We start from the raw sequence: 27,724 nt of genomic DNA, 5'->3' as shown, positions 1-27,724 counted from the left end.
GAAAAAAAGGCCTTTTAAGAAAAAAAAAAAAAACAACTCCAGGTATTGTCATTTCTTACTTAACTCGCAATTTTATTTCATCTCAGTAGAAAGTGGACACACGTTGTCACCTATCTACTCTATAGAATTAAGGACCATATTTAAAAAACTGTTTTCCTCATCTATAAAATGAAAGAGGTATTCCAGAATATTGTTTTACAAAATGTGTTCCTAGGAATATAAAGAGATGCTCTGGGGAGGAAAAAAAAAAAAGGTCCATAGCTAATCAACTTTAGGGTATACTGTATAGTTGACTCTCTTCTCTTCTCTCTTGGTGAGAATAGGCTCTCAGAAATCTTGCTGCAAAGAAACCCATTTAATTTTGTTTAGTTTATGACTGTTCAAACTGATCCCTCCCATCCCCACAAGAAACAGTCTTCATAACTGTGGATAAAATTTGTGTAGATGATAAACTAAACTATTTTTAAGATCTCCTCTAGGTCTAAATTTGCATAGTTCTGTTTGAGTATGTTTTTAAAACTTAAGATAGCTAAACAAATAAGTTATTACTAGATCGTGTCATTTCTTGCCCAACACTTGTTTAGGTGGAGGTTCAGTCCTACAAAGGAAACACCAACAAACTTAGAGGAAAATGGGAAACCTACAATTATTAAAGAAAAAAGTAAACTCAAAGGACAGCAATTGATATTTTTATTATATAAACTCACCATATGAATCCAACACAGGTTTGAGATCTTTGTATAAAGTAATAACATTGACAGTTTCACGTACAGTTAGGTCTCTGTATTTGTACTGAAAAGCAAAATCACACAGGAATTTAGTTTAAAACCAGTGCACATTATTTTACTGCCTAATTTTCAAAATTCTATTTTCTTAATAGCACTCTTCTTAAAAGTATAATGGTTCTCACTAATCATTAACATTAATTAAAGCCTGAAAGAACCTTGATAGCTTTCTCTCCAGCAACCTATTCAAACCCTTTACTCACCTCCATTTTAGCTCTTCTTTCCAACTGGAAATACCCTCCACCAAATCAAATCTTAACCTTTTTCAAACCTAGCTTTCACCTCTCTCCCCCTTCTTAATGAATCCTTTCCCCAACGTCCTTTTAGCCCATAATGATCTCTCCCTTTCCTCCAAACTCCATCATTTATTGTCAATACCAATTATTTAAAAATTTTTCATTTATTGTACTGTATTTTCATACCCCCACCTTGTACTACTCCACTCCAGGAAAACAAGAACCTGGTTTACACATTCTTGACGGATTAGGAGAACAGGGGATGGTGACCTCCATCTTATTACAATTATCGAATCTCACCAACTAACAAGCTCCATCCTTGCACACAAAGCTTTCAATCAGCTTTTAGTACTTCTCGCTTAAAAAGAAGCAATCGGCGGGAACCTACATGGCTCAGTCGGTTAAGCGTCTGACTTCGGTTCAGATCATGATCTCCTGGTTTGTGAGTTCGAGCCCCGCGTCGGGCTCTGTGCTGACAGCTCAGAGCCTGGAGCATGCTTCAGATTCTGTGTTTCCCCCTCTCTCTGTCCCTCCCATGCTCATGCTCTCTCTCTCTCAATAATAAATACACGTTAGAAAGTAAGTAAATAAATAAATGCATGCATGCAATCAGTTACTCCAAAAAGAAAGACTCCAAGAAACAGGTCAGAGACCAAAACAGAAAAGAAGGAATTAAGAAGTAACAGAAAAAAATGCAAGGAGCAGAAGAAAACTTCAAAAAGACTTAGCTTTAATACCTTCATTCATGAAATAAGAACACTCGGAGAAGAAAAGACTCTTGGACACAAAAAATGTGACAGTTGGGAAAGAAAGCAGTAGGAGGATTAGAATATATGGTCAAGGAAATCTCACAGAGATTAGTGCAAAAAGACATAGTGTAGCCAGACAATAAGGGAGAAAACACAAGAAAAATTAGGGAATCAATCCAGAAGGTCTACTGAAAGGAAACCCTTCAGCATTTCTTGCCTTCTTTTGTCCTGAAGTACCGCTTGTTCCGTGCTGTGGGATCAGTCCTATTAGCACACAAACCTGTTCTTATTTCTACCATCTAATTTGCACAAACACGCTCCTGACCAGCCCCCTTCCTCAGCAGCTACAACCACACTTCTCACGGTTCTCCTGTATAGCAACTCTTGCAAAGAGCTCCCTAAATTTGCTGTCTGTGGTTGCTCTTTTCCTGTTCTCTCTTTTTAGAACTTTTTATTATGGAACATTTCAAACATATCCAAACGTAGGCAGAATAGTACAATGAGCGCCCTATATCGTACACCCAGCTTCAATGATAATCAACTCACAACCAATCTTAACCTATCACCTCATTCACCTTTTCCTCCTCCTTTATCATTCTGCAGCAAACTGTAACATCACATCCTGTCACCCATAAATAGTTGTGTATACCCTTAAACAAACTTTAAAAAACCCACAATACTATTATTATAGTAAAATAATCCGTTTCCTTAATATTATCAAAGATGCGGTCATATTTGTTTGAATAGAGATCCAAGTAAAGTCCATACATTGCTATTTTGTTTAGATGTCTTTTAATCTATAGATTCCCTCTCCCATCCTTCTGTTGATAATAGCTTTACTGAGATAATCAGTAATTCACATACCCTGTAATTCACACACTTAACATGAATTATACAAAGTTCAATGGTTTTCAGTACTGGGCTGTGCAACCACAATTTTAGAATATTTTCATCACCCCCAAAAGAAATTTGTACCCTGGGGCATGTGGGTGGCTCAGCTGGGTAAGCGTCCAACTCCTGATTTCAGCTCAGGCCATGGTCTCAGGGTTTGTTGAGTTCAGCCCTGCATCCGGGTCTCTGCTGTTGGCGCCACTTCAGAATCCTGTCTCCCTTTCTCTCTGCCCCTCCCCCACTTGCGCTCACGCTCTCAAAAATAAACATTAAAAAAAATTTTTGTATCTTTAGCAATCATTCCCTCATAACTACCCCCTCCCCCTCAATTCACCTTAGACAACTGCTATTTTGTTTCTATCAATTTGCCTATTCTGGACGTTTCATGTAAATGGAATCATATAATATGTGGTCATTTATGATTAGCTTGTAATGTTTATTTATTTTTGAGAGAGAGAAAGCAAGAAGAGGAATGGCAGAGAGAGGGAGACAGAGGATCCGAAGCAGGCTCCACTGTGAGCTCCGAGCCTGATGTGGCCCGAAACTCACAAACCATGAGATCATGACCTGAGCTGAAGTCAGAGGCCTAACTGACTGAGCTACTCAGGTGCCCCTACTTTTATTATCCTACTCACTATTCCTACTTCTCTATTCATAGGCTGGATAGAAAAGAAGTTGATACTCAGAACTGACATTACCACTTGTAGGAGACTCAGTTTTTCAGATATTAGGTCAAGAACCAAAAGTTAGGTAGAATGTCCTCTCCCACCTCTTCTCTATGTCCTTTTTTTGTTCTTAGGGAAAAAAGGAGGAGGATGGAGGGGGAGGCAGGTGGAGATACAAAATATCTTCTAAAGATGTTCTGCCTCTGTCTTTGAAGGCATGTCCCTCTGCAGGAAGTTTAGGAAACTTGATTCATCATGGTTTTTAAAATCCAAAACCATTATTTGAACATTCTTGTCCTTATATACTTCTAGATACAGGCTAAGGAATATAAGTGACTTTAATGACTATGCTAGCAATTTAAACATCAAAAATGACATGGAACGAGGGGCACCTGGGTGGCTCAGGTCATGATCTCTCGGTCAGTGAGTTCAAGCCCCGAGTCGGGCTCTGTGCTGACAGCTCAGAGCCTGGAGCCTGTTTCAGATTCTGTGTCTCCCTCTCTCTGACCCTCCCCCGTTCATGCTCTCTCTCTGTCTCAAAAATAAATAAACGTTAAAAAAAATTTTTTTTTAAATAAAAAAAAATGACATGGAACGAATACTTGTCAGTTACATCGTATGTAAAACAATGTACTGTCTTTTAAAGTGACGTATAAATGTTTTCAACATAGACCTGGGCCATAATCTACTAGGGTTCCCCCAAATGTCCTCTGCAATTAAGGAGAACTATCAAAAGAAAATCAAGAAGCCTAGAAGATATTAGACAACCAAGAGAAATTTTATTTTGAAAGCCAAAACTTTCTCTTTACAGGTTATTTGCTCTTCAATCAATGGCTATGGGGACTGTTTTACTGGGGAGGAATAGTACATTTTTCAAAGAAATAAATTTATACATAATAGCGAGTTTTATTAATAATGAAAACTGCTTAAACTATTTCGATTCCTACCATTCTTGCTTTGACAAAAGTCTCCAAAGCTAACCCGTTGAACTGGAGAAGATTCAACTCTCAAGCCCCTCACACACATCTTATTCCTAATTAGTAAATTGAAAGAAAAACCCCCACCTGAAGTCAGTTCACTGTTATCAGGTGCCACACTTAAAGTAATTATCAAAATAATTCATGGCTTTAAAATACAAAATGTCTATCAACTTTTTAAGAATTAAAAAAAAAATACACCGGTCTTGAACTGTGAAGATTAGAAATTAAGTTCAAAGCAAAGAAGTTCGCGTTGTAAGAAGCCTACAATTCATTAAAGGCGGTTATTCTCAGCAAATCACAGTCTCTGAGGCGGTCATGGAATTCTATTTATTCCATCGAGGTAGTGAGGTACTGGTATTTAGGCTTCTCTGGACGTTTGTACTTATAATTGAACCGATTCAATCAACAGTTCCTGACCTCCGCGGGTCGGGTGCTGGGCTGTGTGAAAAAGACAAAACTGAAAAGGACACAATCTCTGGGGGCCGGGACGTAAGGGCGAAGACTGACGGATCCCTACACCGGGACAGAAGTGGAGTGCCTCAGACCGAGAATTAAGTCCAACCCCCTCTCTGTGTTTATAAAAACTAGGAAGAAAACTATACTGCCCCACAGACTGTTCCAAACTCTACCCGCAGAGAGGAGGGCGGGCGGCAGGTGGCAGGCGGCCTCGGTTCCGCGCCTTTGTTGACCGTCGCCGCCCCCCAACCTCCCCTGGCCACGTATCGGGGATTCCGGCACAAGGCGACAGGCATCTCGGGGCCGCAAAGGCGACAGAGGACGGCACTGGGCCTCCGGCCGGGGAAGCACTCTGGGCTGAGTCCGGCCAGGCCGCGCCGGGCGCCGAGGGGAGTGGTGGGCGCGCGCCGGGTGGCCGGCGCGCTGAGGACTCACCTTGGACACCATTTTTTTGAGCTGGCTCTCTGACACCGCCATGGCGGCCGCCTGGCGACTCCCGTCCCCGCAGGCAGAGGGTCAGCCGCTCCGGGGCCGCCCCAGGCCGCCCCACACAATCACACACCTAGTAGCCAGCCCCCCACCCCCCCGCCTCTAACAACAGGAAGTCGGCCACCAGGCCAGCTCTTCCGCTTCCCTGACGTCACTTCCGGGTGGCCGGGCGTGGGGTGGGTTCCGACTAGTGTCTTGATGGGCTCCGCTCGGTAGGCCGGGTCGGGTCCCAGTGATCAGGACAAACCTGTTGCGAGGGTCGAAACCCTGGGACGGGATAAGATCAGGTGTTTCACGGTTGCCTTAGATTAAGGGAGCAGGTGCAGGGAGGGGAAGTAGGAAGGTTTTGCTAGTGAGCGTTAATGACCATCAATCACGTGCTTTGGGAATCCTAAAACTGTTGTGCGCCTAACTTGCCCTTGTGAGACTAGAAGGCAAGTGCCCTTGTAATCGGGGCTAAAGTTTTCCCCCAACTCTGAGATGAGAGGCTAGCATTACATGATGCCCAGGGTCTCTCTGATTACCAGGTTTTTGTTTTGTTAGCTTAAAAATCTTTCATACTACATTCACAAGGGCAAAGTGCAGAGCCCTGGTTTCCCAGGAATCCAGACGGTGATTTTTTTCTTTTTTTTTTTCAATGTTTATTTTTCAAGGAGAGAGAGACAGAGTGAGTGGGGAGGGACAGAGGCAGAGAGAGACACACACAGAATCCGAAGCAGGCTCCAGGCTCCAGGCTCCGAGCTGTCAGCATGGAGCCCAACACTGGGCGCGAACTCACACACCGGGAGATCATGACCTGAGCCGAAGGCGGAGGCTCAATCGACTAAGGCACCCAGGCGCCCCCCAGACGGTGATTTCTTCTCTGGGAAACCATTCCGCCAAGTCAGAACTCTGTGCCTAGGCATAAATCTAATACAGGCCGCATTCTGCCTTGTACTACATTTGCATACTAGCCTGCCACTGTCAGAGCCCAAGTCTTGGAGGGCAGGCTCACCTTAAGATCCTCATCCTTGAACAGAGCAAGAGTAGGTGCTTGATCTTAACTGAATTTCTACTACCCATAAACGTTCTTCATACTCATTTACATTAGTCATTATTGCACTCACCACCAGTTTTATAAGCACACAGTGTCATTCAAGGTATTTATTTATTATTTATTTTTATTTAAATCCAGATTAGTTAACATAGTGTAATAATGATTTCAGGAATAGAGTTTAGTGATTCATCATTTACACATAACACCCAGTGCTCATCCCAACAAGTACCCTCCTTAATGCCCATGGCCCATTTAGCCCATCCCCTCACTCAACACCCAGTAACCCTGTTGTCCTCTCAAGCTATTTTAAAGCTCGGGTTTGATGACATGAAGTATGATAATTTGGATTTTAGCTTAGTGCCAGTGAGGAACAGGCTGTGGTATCAATTCCCTTCTAATTTTTTTTTTTTTTTTTTACGGTTTATTTTTGAGAGAGAGAGAGAGACAGAGTGTGAGCCGGGGAGGGGCAGAGAGAGAGACACACACACAGAATCTGAGGTAGGCTCCAGGCTTCAAGCTGTCAGCACAGAGCCCAATGTGGGGCTGGAACTCACCAACCTTGAGATCCTGACCTGAGCTAAGCCGGACGCTTAACCGATTGAGCCACCCAGGCACTCTTAATTCTCTTTTAAATTGGCATCTAAGTGAGGTCACAAACACAGAGGGCATAATTGAAACCATGTGGACGTATCATTTTAAATTATTGCCAACACACACATGCACAGGCTATCCCAATAGGTATTACTGTTTTGGATATGGACACCATGTGTTAGTTAAGCACACAGCACCAGTCAAACCAAATTATAGGACAGTCTATCCTTCCACTGCACCGTTTATGTCACTTAAAAGCAGAGTAGTTTCCAAAGTGGTCTTAAAGCCATAGCTTACTCAGGAGTACTCTCAAAGTAACTGCACTTTATCAACTGGGAGGATGCAGGTAATACATTGTTTAAAAAGTTTCCTTGCTAGGGGCGCCTGGGTGGCTCAGTCGGTTAAGCGTCCGACTTCCGCTCAGGTCATGATCTTGCGGTTTGTGGGTTCCGGCCCCACATCGGGCTCTGTGCTGACAGCTCAGAGCCTGGAGCCTGCTTTGGATTCTGTGTCTTCCCATCTTTCTGCCCCTCCCATGCTCATGCTCATGCTCTGTCTCTCAATAATAAATAAATGTTGAAAAAAAAAAGTTTTCTTGCTAAAAGTAATTTTTAAAAGTTGGAAAACAATTAACAAAAGCTAGTCTCTTACTTTTGCACTTAAGCCACTTAAATATCCTGGGTACTGCATGAAGTGTATAAAAGAAACTTTCTCCTCAATCTGCATAAATTTCCTTCCACTCAATAAGTTAGGCATCTTTGGGTGATTTTAAAGTCAAAGTTTATTTTATTCATTGTTCTTGATATTTGAGGAAAACTACAATGTAAACTGGAAAATATTAATCTCTGCACTATAAAATCAAAGAAGCATTTTAATCCAAGCCCCACTAAAAATCATAAGAAGAAGACACTGCATGATTTTGGAAAAATTAAGAAGTGAACGTTAATATCACAACCGTGAGTGGCGATTATCACCAAATGATAGTGAGGTAATGTGGTGGTACTGTTTCTTGACTTACATATATGAAACCTACAACACAACTGCTAATAGTCAACACTTAAGGAAATAACTGACAGAATTATTTCTATAAGGTGGGCTTCTGTCGGGCAAGGACTATTACTCAACTTTGAGTACTCAAATTCTAACATAGTATTTGGAATAACAGTAGATGCTCAGTAATTGTTGCATTGCATTGACCTTAATTTGCAATTAACATGGTGAACTCCTGGTAATTGATCTATTACACAGTATCCTGCAGTTAGGTTGTTGTTCAAGAGGTATTAGAAATTAGATAGTAGAAATTATCTAATTTCTAATTAGATCACAGATATTAGAAAAGGCTAGTTTAAAAAATACAAGAAATGGTTCTTTTAGTCTTACTTCCCTATTTTGTGCAAAAGGATAGTGAGAATACACTGTTAAGAGCGACACCAAAATAATCTACCCATGTAGTGAACTTACACAGAACTAATGCTTATCTCTTCAAACATCCAAGGTTTTATATCCCAGTTAATTCTGGTGGGAATCTTTCCAAACATATTAAATACTCTTCTACATTCTTAAACATGGGACACTGGGTATAATTTCACTTTATCTTTATGATTTAAGCTCATCGTTATAAGCATTCATTACTATACTAAATCAGAATTAGTTTGATTCTTTTTAACTAGGATGTGTCTGCCTTACTGGGCTCCTATCTCTCGACCAGCTTTGGATTTGCCTATTATATGCTTTCAAAGCACTGGGAATTTCTTCACAGTACTTATTACGCTTGCAATTGTACATTTATTTGTGAGATTTGATTACAAGTCTCCCATACTAGATTGTATGGACCATGAGGGCTTGTACCTAGTCCAGGTTTGCTCACCACTATATTTGCAGTGCCCAGTATGGTGCCTGGTGTATTGTAGGCTTCCAGGCAATACTATATAAATGATTAAATGAACGCCTATTTCACTGTATACTCCTCTCTGCTATTTGCTGAGGGCAAGTATGGGAAGTCAGGGAATCAATCTTTCAAAAAACTCTGTTGGAATAAAAATTAAGTCAGCCTCTACATGAGAATAGAAGTAATCCTTCTATAGTGTATAGAACCCCAGCTTTATGGTCTTGTGGTAACTATTTTGGCTGTTAGGCTTTTCCTTCTAGTGCTTAAAAAAGTAGAGGCTACGTGTTTAAGTGCCTCTTGGCTGTGACACCTTGGGCACTAAACCTCAATTTTCTCCTCTATAAAATGATAAAACCAACCTCAGTGGATGATTTTCAGGATTCAATAAAATAATAAAATGCTCATCACAGTACCTGAAATGTGTTGGTTATTAATTGTTACTAATTAGTTGTGTGTTACGTCTGTAATAATATGCTACCTTTCATATACGAAGATAGAGTTACTGACCCATCACCAAGGCATATGTGCTCTGAATCATTTCTTCAGGAGGGGTTAAAGGATTTGCTCAGAATAGCCAGTCCATCCATCTTCTTCCCCTTACGACTAATGGTTTTCAGGAAAGCCTCATATTTTAAACTTAAATTGCTTGGCGTTTATTCATAATCTATTTCTACTAAAAATACATATTTCTTGGGGCGCCTTGGTGGCTCAGTTGATTAAGCGTCCAACTTCGGCTCAGGTCATGATCTCACAGTTCGTGAGTTTGAGCCCCGCGTAGGGTTCTGTGCTGACAGCTTGGAGCCTGGAGCCTGCTTTGGATTCTGAGTCTGTCTCTCTCTGCCCCTCCCCCGCTCATGCTCGGTCTTTCTCTCTCAAAAGTAAATAAACTTAAAAAAAAATTTTTAAATACACATTTCTCTATGCTACTAGCAGTATAATTGGTTTTTGAGATGTTAGAGATTATATATCCCAAGAAGAGGTTATAGAAAATTTCAAAAAGGACAGTCCCACTGGAAATTACACTTTTTCTTCAAATATTAAAAATTTTACCTTCCCTTTTAATATTTTAAAGTACACATAAAATTCTTTTTTTACTTTTCAGTAGCTAGTTAATTTTTTTTAAGGTTTTAAAATTTACTTTGAGAGAGAGAGGCAGGGAGAGAGAGGGAGAGAGAACCCCAAGCAGGCTCTGCACCATCAACACAGAGCCTGATGTGGGGCTTGATCTCATGAACAGGGAGATCATGACCTGAGCTGAAATCAAGAGGTGGAGGCTTAACCAACTGAGACACCCAGGGGTAGCTAATTAATTTAAAGAGGGAAAACAAAATGCTTTCCTATTACTACCGATTTTATTTTAAAGAAGAAACAATACCTTAAGCTGTGGATCTCTTGAAAACACACCCAGCATAGATTCTGTAAACCAATACTGGACCTTCAGCTTATCATGTTTATTGTAATAAAGAGTAATTTTCTTTTAAAAGTATATTACTTTCAAAATATTCCCAAAGTGCTGAATGTGCTTTTAGATGAGGATCCATAAATTTAAATGATGCATATTGTAGATTGTAGATGAATGTCTACATCTTCTATAGACTTAAAGAACAGTTTAGATACCTCAAGAATGACAAAGAAAATTAGATTTCTTCCCCCTCCTTATCTAACTCCCTAAGGATTCAAATTACAGTGCTAACTGGAAACCGTCTACCTTAACCAAGCAGTTTGTAAGGGTAACTAATAAGATACAGAAATTCTCAACCCTGTATGTGTTGGCAAAATTGAATGACCTTTCCTTTCAGGTAACTCTGTACTTTAGGATCAAAGTTTTAACTGTTGTTGGAGACCATGGATTGATGATGCACTGCTTTGGAGTTTCTCAGTTGCTGTATCTTCCTTCACTGTGCTTTGGATGACTTCAGATACTCCACTGGATCCAAGGATGCAAGGCAAACTTAAAAACACTTCATTGTTTATATCATAATATCCCTGAAATGAAAAAAAAACCAGGGATTATGATAGAGCTAAATCACTGCAAAAAATTAATATCATAAATATGGATAGCTCCTTTGCTTTTCTAGTTCCAGTACAAGTTGAACTTCTAAAAACTTTTTTCGTTATTTAACTTTTTTTAAATGTAATTTATTGTCAAATTGGTTTCCATACAACACCCAGTGCTCATCCCAACAGGTGTCCTACTCAATGCCCATTACCCACTTTCCCCTCTCCCCCACTCCCCATCAACCCTCAGTTTGTTCTCAGTATTTAAGAGTCTCTTATGGTTAGGGCATCTGGGTGGCTGAGTCGGTTGAGCATCCGACTTCGGCTCAGGTCATGATCTCACGGTTCATGGGTTCAAGCCCCACGTCGGGCTCTGTGCTGACAGCTCAGAGCCTGGAGCCTGCTTCAGATTCTGTGTCTTCCCCTCTCTGTCCCTCCCCTGCTCACACTTGTCAATCTCTCTCATTAAATAAATAAAAACATTAAATAAATAAAAACATTAAAAAAAATCTCTTATCGTTTGCTTCCTTCCCTAACTTTTTTTCCCCATTCCCCTCCCCCATGGTCTTCTGTTAAGTTTTTCAGGATGCATATATGAATGAAAACATAGGGTATCTGTCTTTCTCTGCCTGACTTATTTAACTTAGCATAACACTCTCCAGTTTCATCCACGTTGCGACAAATGGCTACATTTCATTCTTTCTCATTGCCAAGTAGTATTCCATTGTATATATAAACCACATCTTCTTTATCCATTCATCAGTTGATGGACATTTAGGCTCTTTGCATAATTTGGTTATTGTTGAAAGTGCTGCTATAAACATTGGGGTACAAGTGCCCCTAGGCATCAGCACTCCTGTATCCTTTGGGTAAATTCCTAGCAGTGCTATTGCTGGGTCATAGGGTAGGTCTATTTTTAATTTCTTGAGGAACGTCCACACTGTTTTCCAGAGTGGCTGCACCAGTTTGCATTCCCACCAACAGTGCAACGGGGTTCCTGTTTTTCTACGTCCTCTCCAGCATCTATAGTCTCCTGATTTGTTGACTTTAGCCACTCTGACCGGCGTGAGGTGGTATTTCAGTGTGGTTTTGACTTGTATTGCCCTGATGAGGAGTGACGTTGAGCATCTTTTCATGCGCCTCTTGGCCTTCTGGATGTCTTCTTTGGAAAAGTGGCTATTCATGTCTTCTGCCCATTTCCTCACTGGATTATTTGTTTTTGGGGTGTGGAGTTTGGTGAGTTCTTTATAGATTTTGGATACTAGCCCTTTATCCGATATGTCATTTGCAAATATCTTTTCCCATTCTGTTGGTTGCCTTTTAGTTTTGTTGACTGTTTCCTTTGCAGTATAGAAGCTTTTTATCTTCATGAGGTCCCAATAGTTCATTTTTGCTTTTAATTCCCTTGCTTGTGGAGGTGTGTCAAGTAAGAAATTGCTGTGGCTGAGGTCAGAGAGGTTTTTTCCTCCTTTCTCCTCTAGGGTTTTGATAGTTTCCTGTCTCACATGCAGGTCCTTCATCCATTTTGAGTTTATTTTTGTGAATGGTGTAAGAAAGTGGTCTAGTTTCATTCTTTTGCATGTTGCTGTCCAGTTCTCCCAGCACCATTTGTTAGAGATTGTCTTTTTTCCATTGGATATTCTTTCCTGCTTTGTCAAAGATTAGTTGGCCATACATTTGTGGGTCCAATTCTGGATTCTCTATTCTGTTCCACTGGTCTATGTGTCTGCTTTTGTGCCAATACCATACTGTCTTGATGATTACAGCTTTGTAGTAGAGGCTAAAGTCTGAGATTGTGATGCCTCCCACTTTGGTCTTCTTCTTCAATATTACTTTGGCTATTCGGGGTCTTTTGTGGTTCCATACAAATTTTAGGATTACTTGTTCTAGCTTCGAAAAGAATGCTGGTGCAACTTTGATTGGGATTGCATTGAATGTGTAGATTGCTTTGGGTAGTATTGACATTTTAACAATATTTATTCTTCCAATCCATGAGCATGGAATGTTTTCCATTTCTTTGTATCTTCTTCAATTTCCTTCAGAAGCTTTCGTTATTTAATTTCTAAACTCGTTGTTTCAGAAAATTTGTGTGAAATAGGAGGAAGCTGGTCAGAGACAGCCACTTTGTGTGGAGATAAGGTAGGCCCCTGCCATATGGGTAGCAGGCTGTGGGCCAAGAAAAAAGATGGTCAGAGTGGATTCCCTGGGGAGGGGCCCAGTCAAATACAGTAACCTGTTTTAAGTTTTCCTTTCCATGTTTTCTTTTCATCCTGATATTCTGAAGTTTTCAGGAAAATTGGTTAAGCATTTGTGCCTTGTCTTAGCTGTGCTTTAGGGACTTTATTCTTGGGATAAAGTGGTAAAGGACAAAGTGAACTGGAGAAGCAGACTGCCAACCAGCTAAAACTAGTTAGCACATCAGTCTGGGGTGACATGGCTGGCTGAGGTGATAAATGACTTTACCAGAAGAACCAGAAGAGCTTTATGGAATATATAAACGTTTCTTGAGGCTTCTCCAAAATTACATGGGGGTGAGGGGCAACCTGGTAGAAATCCAGACTTCCCGTAACCAAGCAGATAGAGTTGAGACCAAACTGTCTCTTCCAGTGTGGTACCCTAAAAGCTAATGACACTGAAGACACCTGGGATACAGTCTGAGCAGCACTTTTTCTGAATTTATATTAATAATATAAAAGTTTAACATATGTAGAGTATAAAAACAGCAATTACCTTTGCTAAAATTGATACAGAATGTACTTTCTTTTTATCATTTACAATACTGTCAACCAGGTCAGCCACTGATAGTCCAACAGACCAGGATCTTTGACCTTTTACCCGTAACACCTCCATGGCTCTAGGTTGCCAAAAAAAATAAAAAATAAGTAAATCTCAGAAAATGCACAAATATGCACAGTTTTACATTGTTTAAGGCCTTAATTAGATGTATTTTTATTCAGAAATAAGACTTCTACAGCAATTGTTAGGAAAGCCTACAGATAATCTAATGACTAAATTTTTCTTAAAATGTCAGGAAAGTAGTTCACAGAGAGAAAATACAAACGGCCTAATAACATAGAAAGAAGCTCACCTCTACCAATATTCAACTACATATGAGTTAGAACAATACACCACTATTGCCTATCAAAATTGGCAAATTTAAGAAGATTGATACCTACTTTTGGAGACGCTTCAGAGAAACAGGCATTCTCTTAACTGCAGTTGAGTGATACAGTCTTTTAGGAGGAAGATTTAGTAACAACTGATCTAGAAATTCCCCTTCAGGGATTTTATTCCACTGCAATATGCTCAAGTATGCAAATATATGCATGTTTGTCTTGGATGAGACAGAAAAAAATTCTGGAAACAACTCATCAAAAGAGCACTCGTTAAATAAATCACTATCCAAATGTAGTACTGTATAGCCCTGAAGAGGAATAAAGTAGATTTATATGACCAATATGGAAACATTTCCAAGATTTATTATTAAGGAAATGAAGCAAGTTGCAAGATAATATGAATAGCATAAACTTATCATTATGCAAGTAATAAAAATAATAATGATAGTTGCATAAGCACTGGAAAAATGTTTGGACACCTGGACACTAAACTGTTAACAACAGTTGTTTCTGAAGAATGGGATACTCCCAGCTTTTCGCTTTCTACTTTATAGATATCTGCAGTATTTGAAGTTTTATAATAGCAAACATTCTCTATGTAAAAAATAAAAAATGATTTAAGTTAAATAAACATGTTTGAATTTCTTCCTTTTATAATTTCTTCCTTACATATGCAGGATTATGTAGAGAATCAGATTAGAATGGATTATACAGTACACTACTCTTCTCAGTAGGAGAATATTCTTTCCAGTTGTGACAGTCTAAAAACCTTAAGCTGAAGGTTTAGAAACCTAAAAGTCTTGGGGCGGCTGGCTGGCTCAGTAGGTGGAGCATCCAACTTCAGCTCAGGTCCTGGTTTCATGGTTCATGGGTTTGAGCCCTGCATCGGGCTCTCAGGAGCCCACTTCAGAGCCTCTGTCTCCCTCTCTCTCTCTGCCTCTCCCATGCACCCGCTCACTCTCTCTCAAATATAGACATTAAAAAAGCCTTTTTAAAGCTAAAAGTCTACACCATTCAAACTGCAGAAATGTATGTTATTATGTGATGATGGGAAAACAGATGGCATAAAAATACATGGTGCATGGGGCACCTGGGTGGCTCACTTGGTTAAGCATCTGATTCGATCTCAGCTCAGGTCTTGATCTCAGGGTCGTGAGTTTGAGCCCCGCATTGGGCTCCATGCTGGGTGTGGAGCCTACACACACAAAAAATACAATACGTGGTGTGTGGAGTACAACCTGTAAGGCACAGACCCTGGAAGGTGTCTGATCTAAGGGAAAAATACAAGGATCTATGCATTACACTTTTGTTTTTGCCTGAACCTATAATATGGCTTATCCACTCATATTAGACTAGTTCCCAATTAATACATGTTAATTTTAAGTGGTATGGACAAATTCTACATTAAGAAAATTCTTTTTTTAATGTTTATTTTTGAGAGTGAGAGAAACAGAGAGAGAGAAAGAGAGACAGAGTGAGAGAGAAAGAGAGAGAGAGAGAGGGAGAGAGGGAGAGAGAGGAGAGAGAGAGGGAGAGAGAGGAGAGAGAGGGAGACACAGAATCCAAAGCAGGCTCTGTCTGGGCTCCCAGCTGACAAGGGGCTAAAACCCACGACTCACGAGATCATGAGCCGAAGTCAGATGCTTAACCGACTGAGCCACCCAGGCATCCCTATATTAAGAAAATTCTTAATATCCTCAGATGTTGACATATCAAAGTAGGAAATCACTGACTACAAATAGGAAACCTCTTCCACCCTGTATGTGTCCACTGAATATCTGAAATAAAGTTTGCAAAGCACTCTTGGATCTACTTTCAGATAAGAAATCAAAGAGGGGAAAGCACTGCTCCTTTGTACTTTAGAGTTGTCCATACTAGCTAGTTTTGTTTGAGGAAGACTGGTAAAGCAATGCTGTGTACACAGTTGTTATCATGGGAGCTACGAAGTATGTGATTTTCGGTTGGGTAAATGCAGATCAATGCTCAGTGTTACCTGTTGGACAACTGCACTTGAGAGTTAGGACTCATCACTTCTTCTTGGCCACCCCATGTGGGCACTAAAAATTAAAGGAAAAATTAATTATATTTGCCAACAACTCCCTTAGGACTAAGATGTCATAAATGATCATTTGCAGTCAAGGGTATCTGTATTCAACTTGAAACGCTCTCCCCCTTTCTAGCAATAGTTTTCCACTGGGCTCACTGTGCCAAGTGCTTGGGGCCTGCAATCCTCCAAAAGGCGTGATCCCCTGAGCCTATCTGCGGCCTCCTCACCTGTGCTCTCTCATCAACCCTGGTTCTACAAGGGCAGTGTACTGTCCAAGCAGAAAGCTTTCTTTTCTCAGCAGGCCTCATTGAAAGCACTTGGCATTTGCTCCACTTGGAAATAACACGGAGATTCATTTCGTTCACCAGGTGAGGAATAATTCAGTCACCTATTTTGGCCAGGCTTCCACAGCTGTTAGAGAAGCAGGGTCCTACTTGCTAAGAGGACCTTTTCAGCTACCATTTCATCTCACTATAGCATTTACAAAAACAATTCAAAAATTCAAAACTGTGCACGTGAACTATTTAAACCACATTTTAATATTAAATAGAAATTGCCAGAAGCATTTTGAAACCCCTTCTAATGGTCATCTATTTCTCATGTGCGTGAAGACAATCATTTGATACAAATCCGTACTTGGGTAGGCAAAACAAAAATACATTTGAATATATAAGACTATGTTTAAGATACAAGTCTTCTAAACTGCATTCAAAATTAGGCCATTTAGCGACAGGTCAGCAACAAAGGACACCCTATGTACCCAGACGACTCTTCTTCAAGCTCATTATAAGCTTGCAGGGGGTAGGGACCATGTGTTCTTTTGTTTCCTCTCACACATTTTTACCACAGTAAAGAATACACAGGAGATGATGCAGAACCGACTTCATGCACAATCCATTATTATATTAACAAAGAGGAAAGCATACTTGCAACAGTTAAATCGAAAACTACGAAAAAAAATTGAAAACTACAGAAAAGTTTAAAAGTTTTTATGTTAAAGAAAAAGCAAAACCAAAATTTGTTATATGAAAAATACAAATATATGTGGACAGATTAAGGGAATTTAAAAAAATGTTTTACTTAGAATGGTTATATGTGAATTTTTTTCTAAAAAATTGTTGTGCATTATTGGTATATTCACAATAGGTAGAAAATTGGGGAAATATCTGTAAATGCTGTACTTCAACATTCAGCATGAGATGAATAAAAGGGGCAAGGGAGGAATAAGAGAAGACTCAGAAAGGACACAAAAAATCTGAAATTTAATTATGAGAGAGGGAGAGAGAGAGAAAGAGAGAGAGAGAGAGAGAGAGAGAGAGAGAATCACATTCTTTCCTCTCTAGGCCCTGACTTATAAGAGCCATAAAGAAAGAATGGAGAGAAGGGGAGAGCTTCACTATGTTCAACTTTGCTTATGACACAGTTATTAGAATTTTCAATTAAGTTTAGATGGACTTTTTTTTTGCTCATTTACTGCCCAGTCCTTCAAACTTCCTAAATATATGTTCAGCCTATTTTAGGGAGCCCTTTCAAATATTGTAACTAATCAATCCTGATCTTTCTGGCTCCATTCCTTAAGAACAGCAATCCTCTGGCCCCCAAATTTTAATGAACAGTGACCATGGGATGACTCTTTCCCTTGTGTAAGACAGATGACCAAAGCAGATGACCTAATAGTCTGTTCTGAGGTCCAACCCTCAGATTAATCATCATTTGAAGGAGTTATTTACAGTTTACATATGATGTTAATATCATAGCTGAAAATAGCAGCTCCAAAGCATATTTCTGCTGACTATCTAATTTGGGGGGGGGGGCATAATATGAATGATCTTTGGTCACAAGATAGTATCAACATCATTCATTCCTTTCAAAACACTTTTATTGAGGCCATGCCAAGGTCAAGGAGCTTTTATAGTCTGCTGGAATAAACAGACAGGTAAATATGCAGTTATAACATAATGTGATAATGGTTATAACAGAAGCATGAACTTACTTAACCTGGAGAATTAGGGAAGGCTTCCTGGGAGAGGTGGCACTCAAGCCCAGTCTGAAAGGGTAAGTAGGAGTTAGCCAAGTTCAGGTTAGAATGGAAGGAAGAATCAGGTGCAAAAGCAAGGGGGCATGAGCGTGTACGAATCATTTAGGAAACTGTAGGCTGACCACCTGACTAGCATAGAAGGCCTGGCAGAATGGCGGAAGATGAAACTGGCAAGGGAAGCAAGAAACTGATCCTAAAGAGTTTTGTGTGTCATGGGATTCTTCCCCCAGGCTATAGCTGCCATTTACTTCTGAAATACTTAAAGAGAATTCATTTTATTTGCACACCTGCCATCTTACAACTGTTTCCAAATCCTAATGCTGCTTTACTTCAAAGAGTAGTTTTACGTGTCCTTTTGCCAATTTTCTATTCATCACTGCCTTGTCGATTGCTGTAACAGAAACTACCATTTACTGATTGTTTACACTATGCCAGATACTGTACTGAATGCTTTAGATTAATTATCTAATTAAGTCACAGCAAAGAAAAAGCACAGCTCTGAAGTCAGACCAGGGTGCAAATCTTACTAGATATGTAATCTTGGGCAAATAACTTAACTTCATTGTCTTAAGCTTGCTCATCCATAAATTTGGAAAACCCCCATCTCCTTTACAGAGTGTTTGTAAACTTTAAGGAGATACGCAACATATTTAATACACATAGTAGGCTTTCAATAAATTATAATTGCTATTATTGTGGTGATGTCACTTATGCAAAAATATAACCAGTTGATGTCTACACATGAAACCAGCAGAGGGAGCCTCTATCCATTTCTGGCTTCAATGCCAAGGTAAGTATACCTATTATGGATATATCTATCTCTGAAACAAAATACAAGACAGGATAAAAAGTGATTTGATGGTGGTGTCTAGACGGGGCACAGGGAGATGGGTTGGGGAGAACATTGGTAGCTTCAGTCATATTGGTAATGTTCTTAATTGAGCACAGATTCATGAATATTCTACTATTATGCTTTAACACACATATGTATTTTTTTATATATGCCAAATAGTATAAAATATTATATTTTAGTGATCCTAATGCATGTGTACCTACATCCCTCTACCTCTTGTTCCCATTTGAGGTTCAACACAGAATTACCATATCCCTTCCTTGTATTTTTATCTTACTTCCCTTGGATCTCTCTCATAGCAAGTTAATGCTGCCTTTCATTATAGTCATTTTCTGTGTTAGATCTAAGCTTCCTAAAGATATAGTCAGGTTCTTACACATCTGTATAGCTCCAACAGCAGACAGCACTGTGCCTTCGGCTTATTTATCAAGTTGCACTACCCTTTATTTTCTCTTTACAATTTGAAATATTAATATGACCATATTGTGAAATATTTTTACTCATTAAAAAATTGTAACTTATTAGGGAAACTGGCTAAATAAATTTTGACATATCCAGTAGTTTAAAAGAATGAGTGAGATCTATATATGTCATTATGCAACCATTCTCACGTCATGTCAATAAATAAAAGGGCAAGGTGCAGGATGATGTATGTCTATTTCAGACATGTGCTTATCTATGCACAGAACATTTCTGGAAGGCTACATAAGAGACTGGTAACTGTGACTGAATCTAGGGAGAGAGCCTGAGTATCTGGCATCAAAGGGAGACTTATTTTTTACTGCATAGATCTTTTTGTACTATTTAATTTTTTGTAATGTGACTGTATGACTTTTTCAACTAAAAGAACAGCTTAATAATTTACACTTTCAATAAGAACATATGCACACAAAATACTCAAATTGGATCAGAATAAACAGCAGTTTAACGAAAGAATAAACATCACGTTTATTGGTTATATGGTTAATTACCATATAGCTAGCAACAGATTTAGCACAAAGGGGTGAAGAAATCACTGTGGAGTGATGTGATCAGGAAAGGCTTCACGATGTAAAACAAGGTCTAAGGAAAGGCTTCACAGTGTGAGTAAGGAGGGCTTGACCTAGACCTCAAAGGATGAGATTTGAGTATGTGGAGAGAGGGGAAGAAGGGCAAAGTTCCCTGGGGCTGAAGCAAAGCTGTGGGGTGGGGCTGGGAGGCACAACACCTGGGTTTTAGTCCTTCTTTGACCCTAAAACTATAGGCTCTTGGGCAAGTCACTCTTACCATCCCTGTATCCATTGGTGGGTCCCAAAAACAAAATGTAATCACTGATCTGTTAGGTCCCTTCCAGCTCTCAAATAATATTACTACATCCTTAATTATAATTGGGAAAGAAGATTAGGGCTAGATTTTGGGACATCTTGAATGCCAAGCAAAGGAATTTAATAGTTTGGTCAGAGGAAGCCAGTGAAAGTTTTTGAAAAGAGGAGTATGATTTAGCAAGACTGAACTAACACATGAAAGCATATAGTACAATTTTGGCTAATATCATTATTAACTTGGCATCATATTTACAGGGTAGACAAGAGGGGAAATAGCAAACTAAATTGGGAGATCTGCAAGAATCAGAGAAGCAAGAGATAAGCATGGCCCAGAACTCAAATGGTACTACTGAGTAAAATATGGGGTCTCAGGTTTGTTTGCAGCCCCAGAGATTCATTGCTCTAAGTCATCTGCCCCAAGTTTTTGCTTGCTATCCTTTTCCAGGATCCTATTGATTAGCGTTTAGTGTCAGGGAGCATTTTGAACTTGAAAAGTCATTCTACTCAATCACAGTGTTGGGTTTTGTAAAGGTTTATTCTACAACCTGACTCTTTCTAGTATTGAATTTTCTAGGTAGCCAGTACCAATTTACACAGATTTAAATACTTTTGTATTTTATTAAAATTTTCTCAAAAATTATACAAATACTATATATCCATAGTGACAAAATTAGAAAACACTGACAAATACAAATTTTTTAAAAGTTACCTTTAAGCCAGTTTTAACCACTGTTAATATTTTGTTTTAATGACATCAAAGCATATAGGAACCTTTAAATTCTAAGGAAATAGTTTTGAGAAGGTGATTTGCTTTGTGGCACTGTGGACTGACTCTCATTTAACTTTTAGTGTGCATGGTCTTTTTCCAGATCTCCAGTTAAAAGATCACCTCCTCATAGGCAGAGTTCTTTTTCACATTGTGCTCTACCCCATAGGACCTACATGCTAAATAAAGCAATAGTAACAATAGTAATGTCATTTAAATGATGAAGCAATGATTAACTGCCCCCAAATTACCTTTTCAACATATCACTCTCATGCTCAAATACCTCTAATGCGTTCCCTCTGCCTGAGAATCACTTTCCAACTCTTCAATCAGGTATTCAAGAATCTCCAAAATGTGATTTCACCCAGGCTTATCTGGTTGAAATTCTCTGCGACATCTAGTTTAGATTTTTTTTTTATCCCACGCACATGCCATACTTAACATACTATGTGCCTTTGTCTGCTTCTGATTTCCCATTCCTGGAATATCTTTCCCACTCTTTGCTCTCTATTCAAATCCTATTCATTCTTTCAAAGTCCAGTTCAATAACGGCCTGTACAGAATTTTCTCCAGTCATTTCAATTCAGGTTAAATGCTCACTCATAAGCTAAGCACTGTAAGTCTATAATACTCATTCTGGCACTTAATGAAATACTTTCCTATGCTTTCACTGTTAGCTAAAATATCATGTAAATATTTTTCTTACCATTCTAAAATAATTTTTAAGTATGATGAAGAAAGAGATCATGCTCTATGCCTCTTTTATTTCATACTAACATTCTATACAGTAGTGAGTACAGAGTAGGCACTTATATAGTTGTTTAAACAAATAAAAATGAACAAAATGAGGATAAAGAGCACTTCTGTCACCTGACCAACCTCACTTTATAGCTTAAGGGAAACAGTAAAGGAGTAAAAGGAAGAGATTCTCAAGCTGAATAGGGAAAGTATTCTTTTGGGATAGGAAAGGGGCTTTCCAGTCTGAGGAATGGTATGCTTTTTGTGGTAGGAAGAGAACAAGTGGCTGGTGAAAAAGGCCATAAAGATAAAGAAAGGGTGAAAATCCTGTTTAAAAAGGTGAGAAACAGACAGGGAGGGTGGTACCTAGGAAGAAAGTCTGAACTTAGGAAACATAAGCAACAATGAAGTGTGGGGAGAATAAAGGAAAGAGTTCTATATACGCTTTAGGGTTTTTTTAAACGTGGCTCTCTAGAAAATGAAACTTTCAAATTAATCCTGGACTCTGAAACTCAACTAAAAAATATGAAACTAATCTTAAACTTACAGAAAAGTAAATAAATGAGAATGACATACTTGAAGAGTCTACTCACAATACAGGGCCTATAAAACAAAAGCCAAGTAAGTGCAACTATTCTGGAATCTTCAGATATATCTGAATATCATGGCCTCTGGTGACTTAGGTTGTCAATATAACAAATTAAAATATATTTCTTACCTTTGTCTTCTCCCTGCTCACCAATAACCCATACTTGTTTTCCTGACATTTGTGCCTTCAAAACATTTGTAATAATGTACTGTAATCTCTGTGAATCCAGATTACATCCAATTCCAATCACTCGATTTGTAGGAAATGCACTCAGTTTCCACGTCACGTAAGTCATGATTTCCACTAAATATTGCACACAAGGTGAAAATGTAAAGATTTTAAAAATACACTTCTAGCCTAGTTCTCATAAACAAAATATTTATTATTAAAAACTTTTTTAATGTTTATTTATTCTTTGAGAGAGAGACAGAACATGAGCAGGGGAGGGGCAGAGAGAGGGAAACACAGAATCAGAAGCAGGCTCCAGGCTCCGAGCTGTTAGCACAGAGCCCGACGCAGGGCTTGAACTCATGAACTGCGAGATCATGACCTGAGCTAAAGTCGGACGCTTATGCTACTGAGCCACCCAGGTGCCCCAAAATATTTATTATTTTAATAAGCATAGTAGAGCTTCTACATATTTTTTTAGGTCCTAAATGCACTTTGAGGCATTTTTAATGTATACTAAAAACACTAACCAGGTTTCAACATGATTTTACATAACTTTGTTGTTTAATATAAATTAAGAGTGGAAAATAAATATTTTCCTAGTTAAGTAAGAAAGATGAAAACTGGGTATAGAAAGCCAGAAAAAAATGCTTGTTTTTCATCGATCAAGTTCTCTTTTATATCTTTTTTTCCTTTCTTTAAAAAAAAATTTTTTTTTAATGTTTATTTATTTTTGAGAGAGAAAGAGAGAGTGAGCAGGGAAGGGGCAGAGAGGAGAGGGAGAGAGAATCCCAAGCAGGCCTCATGCCGCCAGCATGGAGCCCAATGCGAGACTTAAACTCACAAATCACAAGATCATGACCCGAGCCAAAACCAAGAGTCAGATGTTCAACCCCCTGAGCCACCTAGGCGCTGCTCTTTTATATCTATCTTAAGGTGAATTTCTATTTTTAAATTAAAATAATGATCATATACTCCCACTATGCAGTGCAACATTATGAACAAGCAAAAACACAACTACTTTTTTCTGCCATGCCAAAAGGATGTCAGGAATTAAAGAGACTAGTGTCCCTCAAACAATTACTACAGAAAAACAATCAAAATGTACACCATACCCTTATACTGGGAACATTAAGAAACTCTGTTCACCAATTTGAGTTCGATACCACCCAATTCTTTGATAATATTTCTTTTTCTTAGTAAACCAGTTCCCAAAACACTTTGTAATATACAAAAAGTTAGAAACACAGTGGCACGCCCACTAGCATTTTACAACACTTTAGAATTAATAAAATATCTTTCATATAAGCCACTGCATTTTTCTCTTTGGTGTTTAACCATTTTCTCACTGAAGGAGACATGGGCAACAACCTGGAACAGAATGATGGTGATATGTCACAAAAAATAGTTAAGGTAAAAGCTTCTAGTTAATGCCAGTCATAAGAAGTAACTGGTTGACCAGATATGGACGTACTGTATTGTTCGGTATAAGAGCAATTTGAATAGTCTAGCTGCCCTTTTATAATCTAGTTTTATGACTTTTATCAGTACTGGCAATTATATTGATACACTGGACCATCACAGTAATTAAAAATAAAACTATTTACCTGGTTGAGATGCAACAAGCAGGATACCATGTTGACTATAGTGTCCCAGAGCTGGGACAAGGGCTCTGAACATATCCACATTGCTTTGTACCACATCAAGGTAGGACTGAGAACTACCCAAAGAGTTGACTGTGAAGATCACCACCTTGGAATGAGCAGAGGCAGACAAATCTAATGAATAAAAAGAAACAGTCTGAGCTCAAGATCTAGGTTTTCGTCGAGTTCTTGTTCTTGTTTTTCTGATTCTTTTCTACAAGTGGAGAGCCTTTAGGTATATTTGCCTCCAGATCAATCCATATCCATAGAAATACACAGAGTGCTGAGGTTTGCTTCCAGAAAGATGATTAAGAGCAAGAGTGTATTCCAAAGGGAGAAAGAGAACAAAGGGGGATAAAGAAAATAAAGTACAGGACTCAGAAGCTAAAAACAAGGGCTTAAGTTTTTTCTGTAATGCACAACTTTCCTACAAAAAATAAGTAATGTGCTATAGGCAAAATTAATCTATAATCAATTAGGTCACTGAGTTTTAAATTGTGAGTTTAGGAGTCCTAGAGTTCCTTGACAGTGACTCACAGGCCATGTGGAAGGAGTGGGAATAAGTGGAAAGAAGGCTGGTAGGCACAGCTCCATGCTGTTTACTTTGACTTCTCTAAGCAGAGTAGTTCTGCTTGTATCTGTTTTACTTATGAAGGATTCTACTCGAAAGAGGAAAAACATGGTCAGAAAATCTTTAAATCAAGGTAAAATGTCTTAGCTCATTTTTTACAGACTTTTCCTTATACTGAAGCCAGTATCCTTGGTTTTAGGTTCCTCTTTCAATGGGACTAGGTAAGCAACTGTTACGACTTAAGAAAAGCTGTTCTCTAGAGTTCGCTCCTCTGATCCTGAAGCACACAACATGCAATTTTACAACTACATTACTCTCTATTACACAATGTGCTCTATAGTTAAGTACATGTCAAAACAGCGGCCAGACTTTATCAGCATCAGAGACAACAGAAAAATAACACAGTAGATGGCATTAGTCAACATTTGTAAATTAATATTAGCATCCCAGGGAGACAAGGAGTAGATTCCAGTGTTTATATTCTTAATTAAGCCCCTACGGCCATCTCTCTAAACCAGTTTCAGAAGGAAACACTTGTGCAATATATCCTCTGGGAAATGTACTTTCCAAGTTTAGCTCCTATTCTGATGCTGTTGTGGGGATAGGAGATCCAAAAGCTGAGTCCTGGATTTTAATGATGGTTCTTCATGAGTACTCTTAAATAATTCCTGTTGGAATTCCTGTTGGAGTTCCTGTTCTAGTATTTAGAGTAGATACCTGGTGATGAGTCAAAACCTCAAGAGTTGGAAGGTATATAGTTAACACTTCCAGACCACTTCTATATGCCAGGTACTATTCTCAGAGCTTTCTATGTATTTACTCATTTAATCTAATCTACAACACACTATGGGGTCATAGCCCCCATTTTGCAGACAAGGAATATGAGGCACAGATGAGTAATTTACTCAGTTGTAGAGCTAGCAAGTGTCAGACCCAGAATTCAAGCCCAGGCAGCCTGGCTGTAGAGTACTGTTAAGCACCATGCTATGTTTAGAAACTGAGCCCCAAACCCTCATAAAGACGAGGAAACTGATGTTTACAGAGATTAGGTGACTTGTCCATATTACCAAATTACCAGTGAACAGTTCAATTTATGATCTTACAATTTGGTCCCAACCTATTTTGCGAGGATCATTTTATCTTCTTTCCCCCTTTAGCTTTCTCTACTTTGAATGATACATATACCCTTGCCCTCAAGGTTGCCTCATGAATAAATAAAGTAGTAGCTGTCTAAAAGGATTTCAAAAGTACAAGAAAGGCTTCCTACTCCATAAGGTTTCCTAAGCTCCCAGGCCTTTTATTCTCTTCCTTTGAGCCTAGAAGCTAGTATTTCTTGTACTCTCCTAGGTAGACCTTTGGCTTAAGTAGAATTGGTCCCTATTCTTCCCCACCATGTTTCTCTCACTTTCCCGATAAGAACTTTACTCAAATTCTTTCTTTCTTTTTTTATATTTATTTATTTATTTTTGAGAGACAGCATGCACATGAGCCAGGGAAGGGCAGAGAGAGAGGGTGACAGAGAATCCCAAGCAGATTCCGTGCTGTCAGTCCAGAGCCTGACACAGGGCTCAAACTCACAAACCATGAGATCGTGACCTGAGCCAAAACCAAGAATCGGATGCTTAACCGACTGAGGCACCCAAGCGCCCCTCAAATTCTTTCTAGCTGGAATGTTTCTCACTTCACTCACCACATGCTAGGTAGATATCTGTTTAACTGTCTACTACATTAAACATGTTATGAGCTCTGTGAGAGCAGGCACTGTTTGTGTCTTATCTTTCCATCTCCAAGATCTAGATACTTAGCAACAGCTACATGCCCCCAGGGCACCCCTGGACCCTTTTATTATACCATACAGAAAAACAAACTTAAAATGCATTAAAGACCAGGGGTGCCTGGGTGGCTCAGTTGGTTAAGCGTCTGACTCTTGGTTTCAGCCCAGGTCACGAAATCAGTTTTGTGAGTTCAAGCCCCGTGTCAGGCTCTGCACGGCAGCACGGAGCCTGCTTGAGATTCTTTCTCTCCCTCTCTCTCTGCCCCTCCCCCACTTGTGCTATCTCTGTCTCTCTCAAAATAAACTTAAAAAAACCTTTTTAAATGGACTAAAGACCTAAATGTGAGACATAAAACCATAAAATTCCTAGAAGAAAACATAAGCAGTAATTTCTTTGACAACAGCCACAGATACATTTTTCTAGATAGATCTCTTCTAGTAAGAGAAACAAAAGCAAAATTAAGCTATTGGGTCTACACCGAAATAAAAAGTTTCTGCACAGTGAAGAAAATGACCAACAAAACAAAACAAAAAGGCAACCTACTGAATGGGAGAAGATATTTGTAAATGATGTAACTGATAAAGCATTAATATCCAAAATATATAAAGAATTTATGCAACTTGGGGCACCTGGGTGGCTCAGTCAGTTAAGCGTTCAACTTTGGCTCAGGTCATGATCTCACGGTTCATGAGTTCAAGCCCCACATAGGGTTCTGTGTCGACAGCCTCAGATTCCGTGTCTCCCTCTTCTCTCTGCCCCTCCCCTGCTCACTCTCTCTCTCTCTCCCTCAAAAATAAATACACGTTAAGAATTTATGCAACTCGACACCAAAAAAAAACACATCAATCCAATTAATAGGGAGAGGACAAGAATAGACATTTTTCCAAAGAAGACATACAGATGGCCAACAAGACACATGAAGAGATGCTCAACATTGCTCATCAGCAGGGAAACGCAAATTAAAACCACAAAGAGATATTACTTTGCACTTGTCAGAATGGTTAAAATAAAAAAGATGAGAAATAATAAGCATTGCAAGGACATGGAGAAAAAAGGAACCCTCATTCAGTGTTGGTGGGAATGTGAACTGGTGCAGTCACTGTGGAAAATTAGTATGGAGCTTCCTCAAAAAAGTTAAAAATAAACTTACCATATGATCTAGTAATTCCACCACTAGGTATTTACCCAAAGAAAAAGAAAACACTAATTCAAAAGGATCTATATTTATTGCAGCATTATTTACAGTAGTCAAGACATGAAGCAACTCAAGTGTCCATCAATAGATGAATGGATAAAGATTGTATATGTATGTGTGTGTGTGTGTGTCTATACATATACATATGTACATATAC

General features: G+C 39.1%; 2 protein-coding genes across 4 annotated transcripts in view; both read right to left on the bottom strand.

Annotated features, from left to right (window-relative positions):
• The window catches only part of TSG101 (tumor susceptibility 101), a 43,578-nt gene extending 38,224 nt beyond the window's left edge, over positions 1–5,354 (bottom strand). Inside the window, exons 1-2 of the mRNA XM_049618219.1 lie at positions 5,198–5,354; positions 708–792 (exon numbers count right to left, since the gene is read on the bottom strand). Coding sequence (XP_049474176.1) covers positions 708–792; positions 5,198–5,239 — 127 coding nt within the window. The 5' untranslated portion in view covers positions 5,240–5,354. The remainder of the gene's footprint in view (positions 1–707; positions 793–5,197) is intronic.
• Positions 5,355–6,716: 1,362 nt separating this feature from the next.
• Positions 6,717–27,724, bottom strand: part of UEVLD (UEV and lactate/malate dehyrogenase domains) — a 55,308-nt gene continuing 34,300 nt past the window's right edge. For all 3 annotated transcript variants that reach the window (XM_049618134.1, XM_049618143.1, XM_049618124.1), the window contains 5 exons: positions 23,991–24,161; positions 22,345–22,518; positions 15,874–15,937; positions 13,495–13,618; positions 6,717–10,752 (listed from right to left, as the gene is read on the bottom strand). In XM_049618134.1, the coding sequence (XP_049474091.1) occupies positions 10,585–10,752; positions 13,495–13,618; positions 15,874–15,937; positions 22,345–22,518; positions 23,991–24,161 (701 nt within the window). In that variant the 3' untranslated portion in view covers positions 6,717–10,584. The remainder of the gene's footprint in view (positions 10,753–13,494; positions 13,619–15,873; positions 15,938–22,344; positions 22,519–23,990; positions 24,162–27,724) is intronic.

This window comes from Panthera uncia, chromosome D1 (genome assembly GCF_023721935.1).
Source record: "Panthera uncia isolate 11264 chromosome D1, Puncia_PCG_1.0, whole genome shotgun sequence".
Taxonomy (NCBI): domain Eukaryota; kingdom Metazoa; phylum Chordata; class Mammalia; order Carnivora; family Felidae; genus Panthera; species Panthera uncia.
This window is presented reverse-complemented; position numbering and strand designations above follow the sequence as displayed.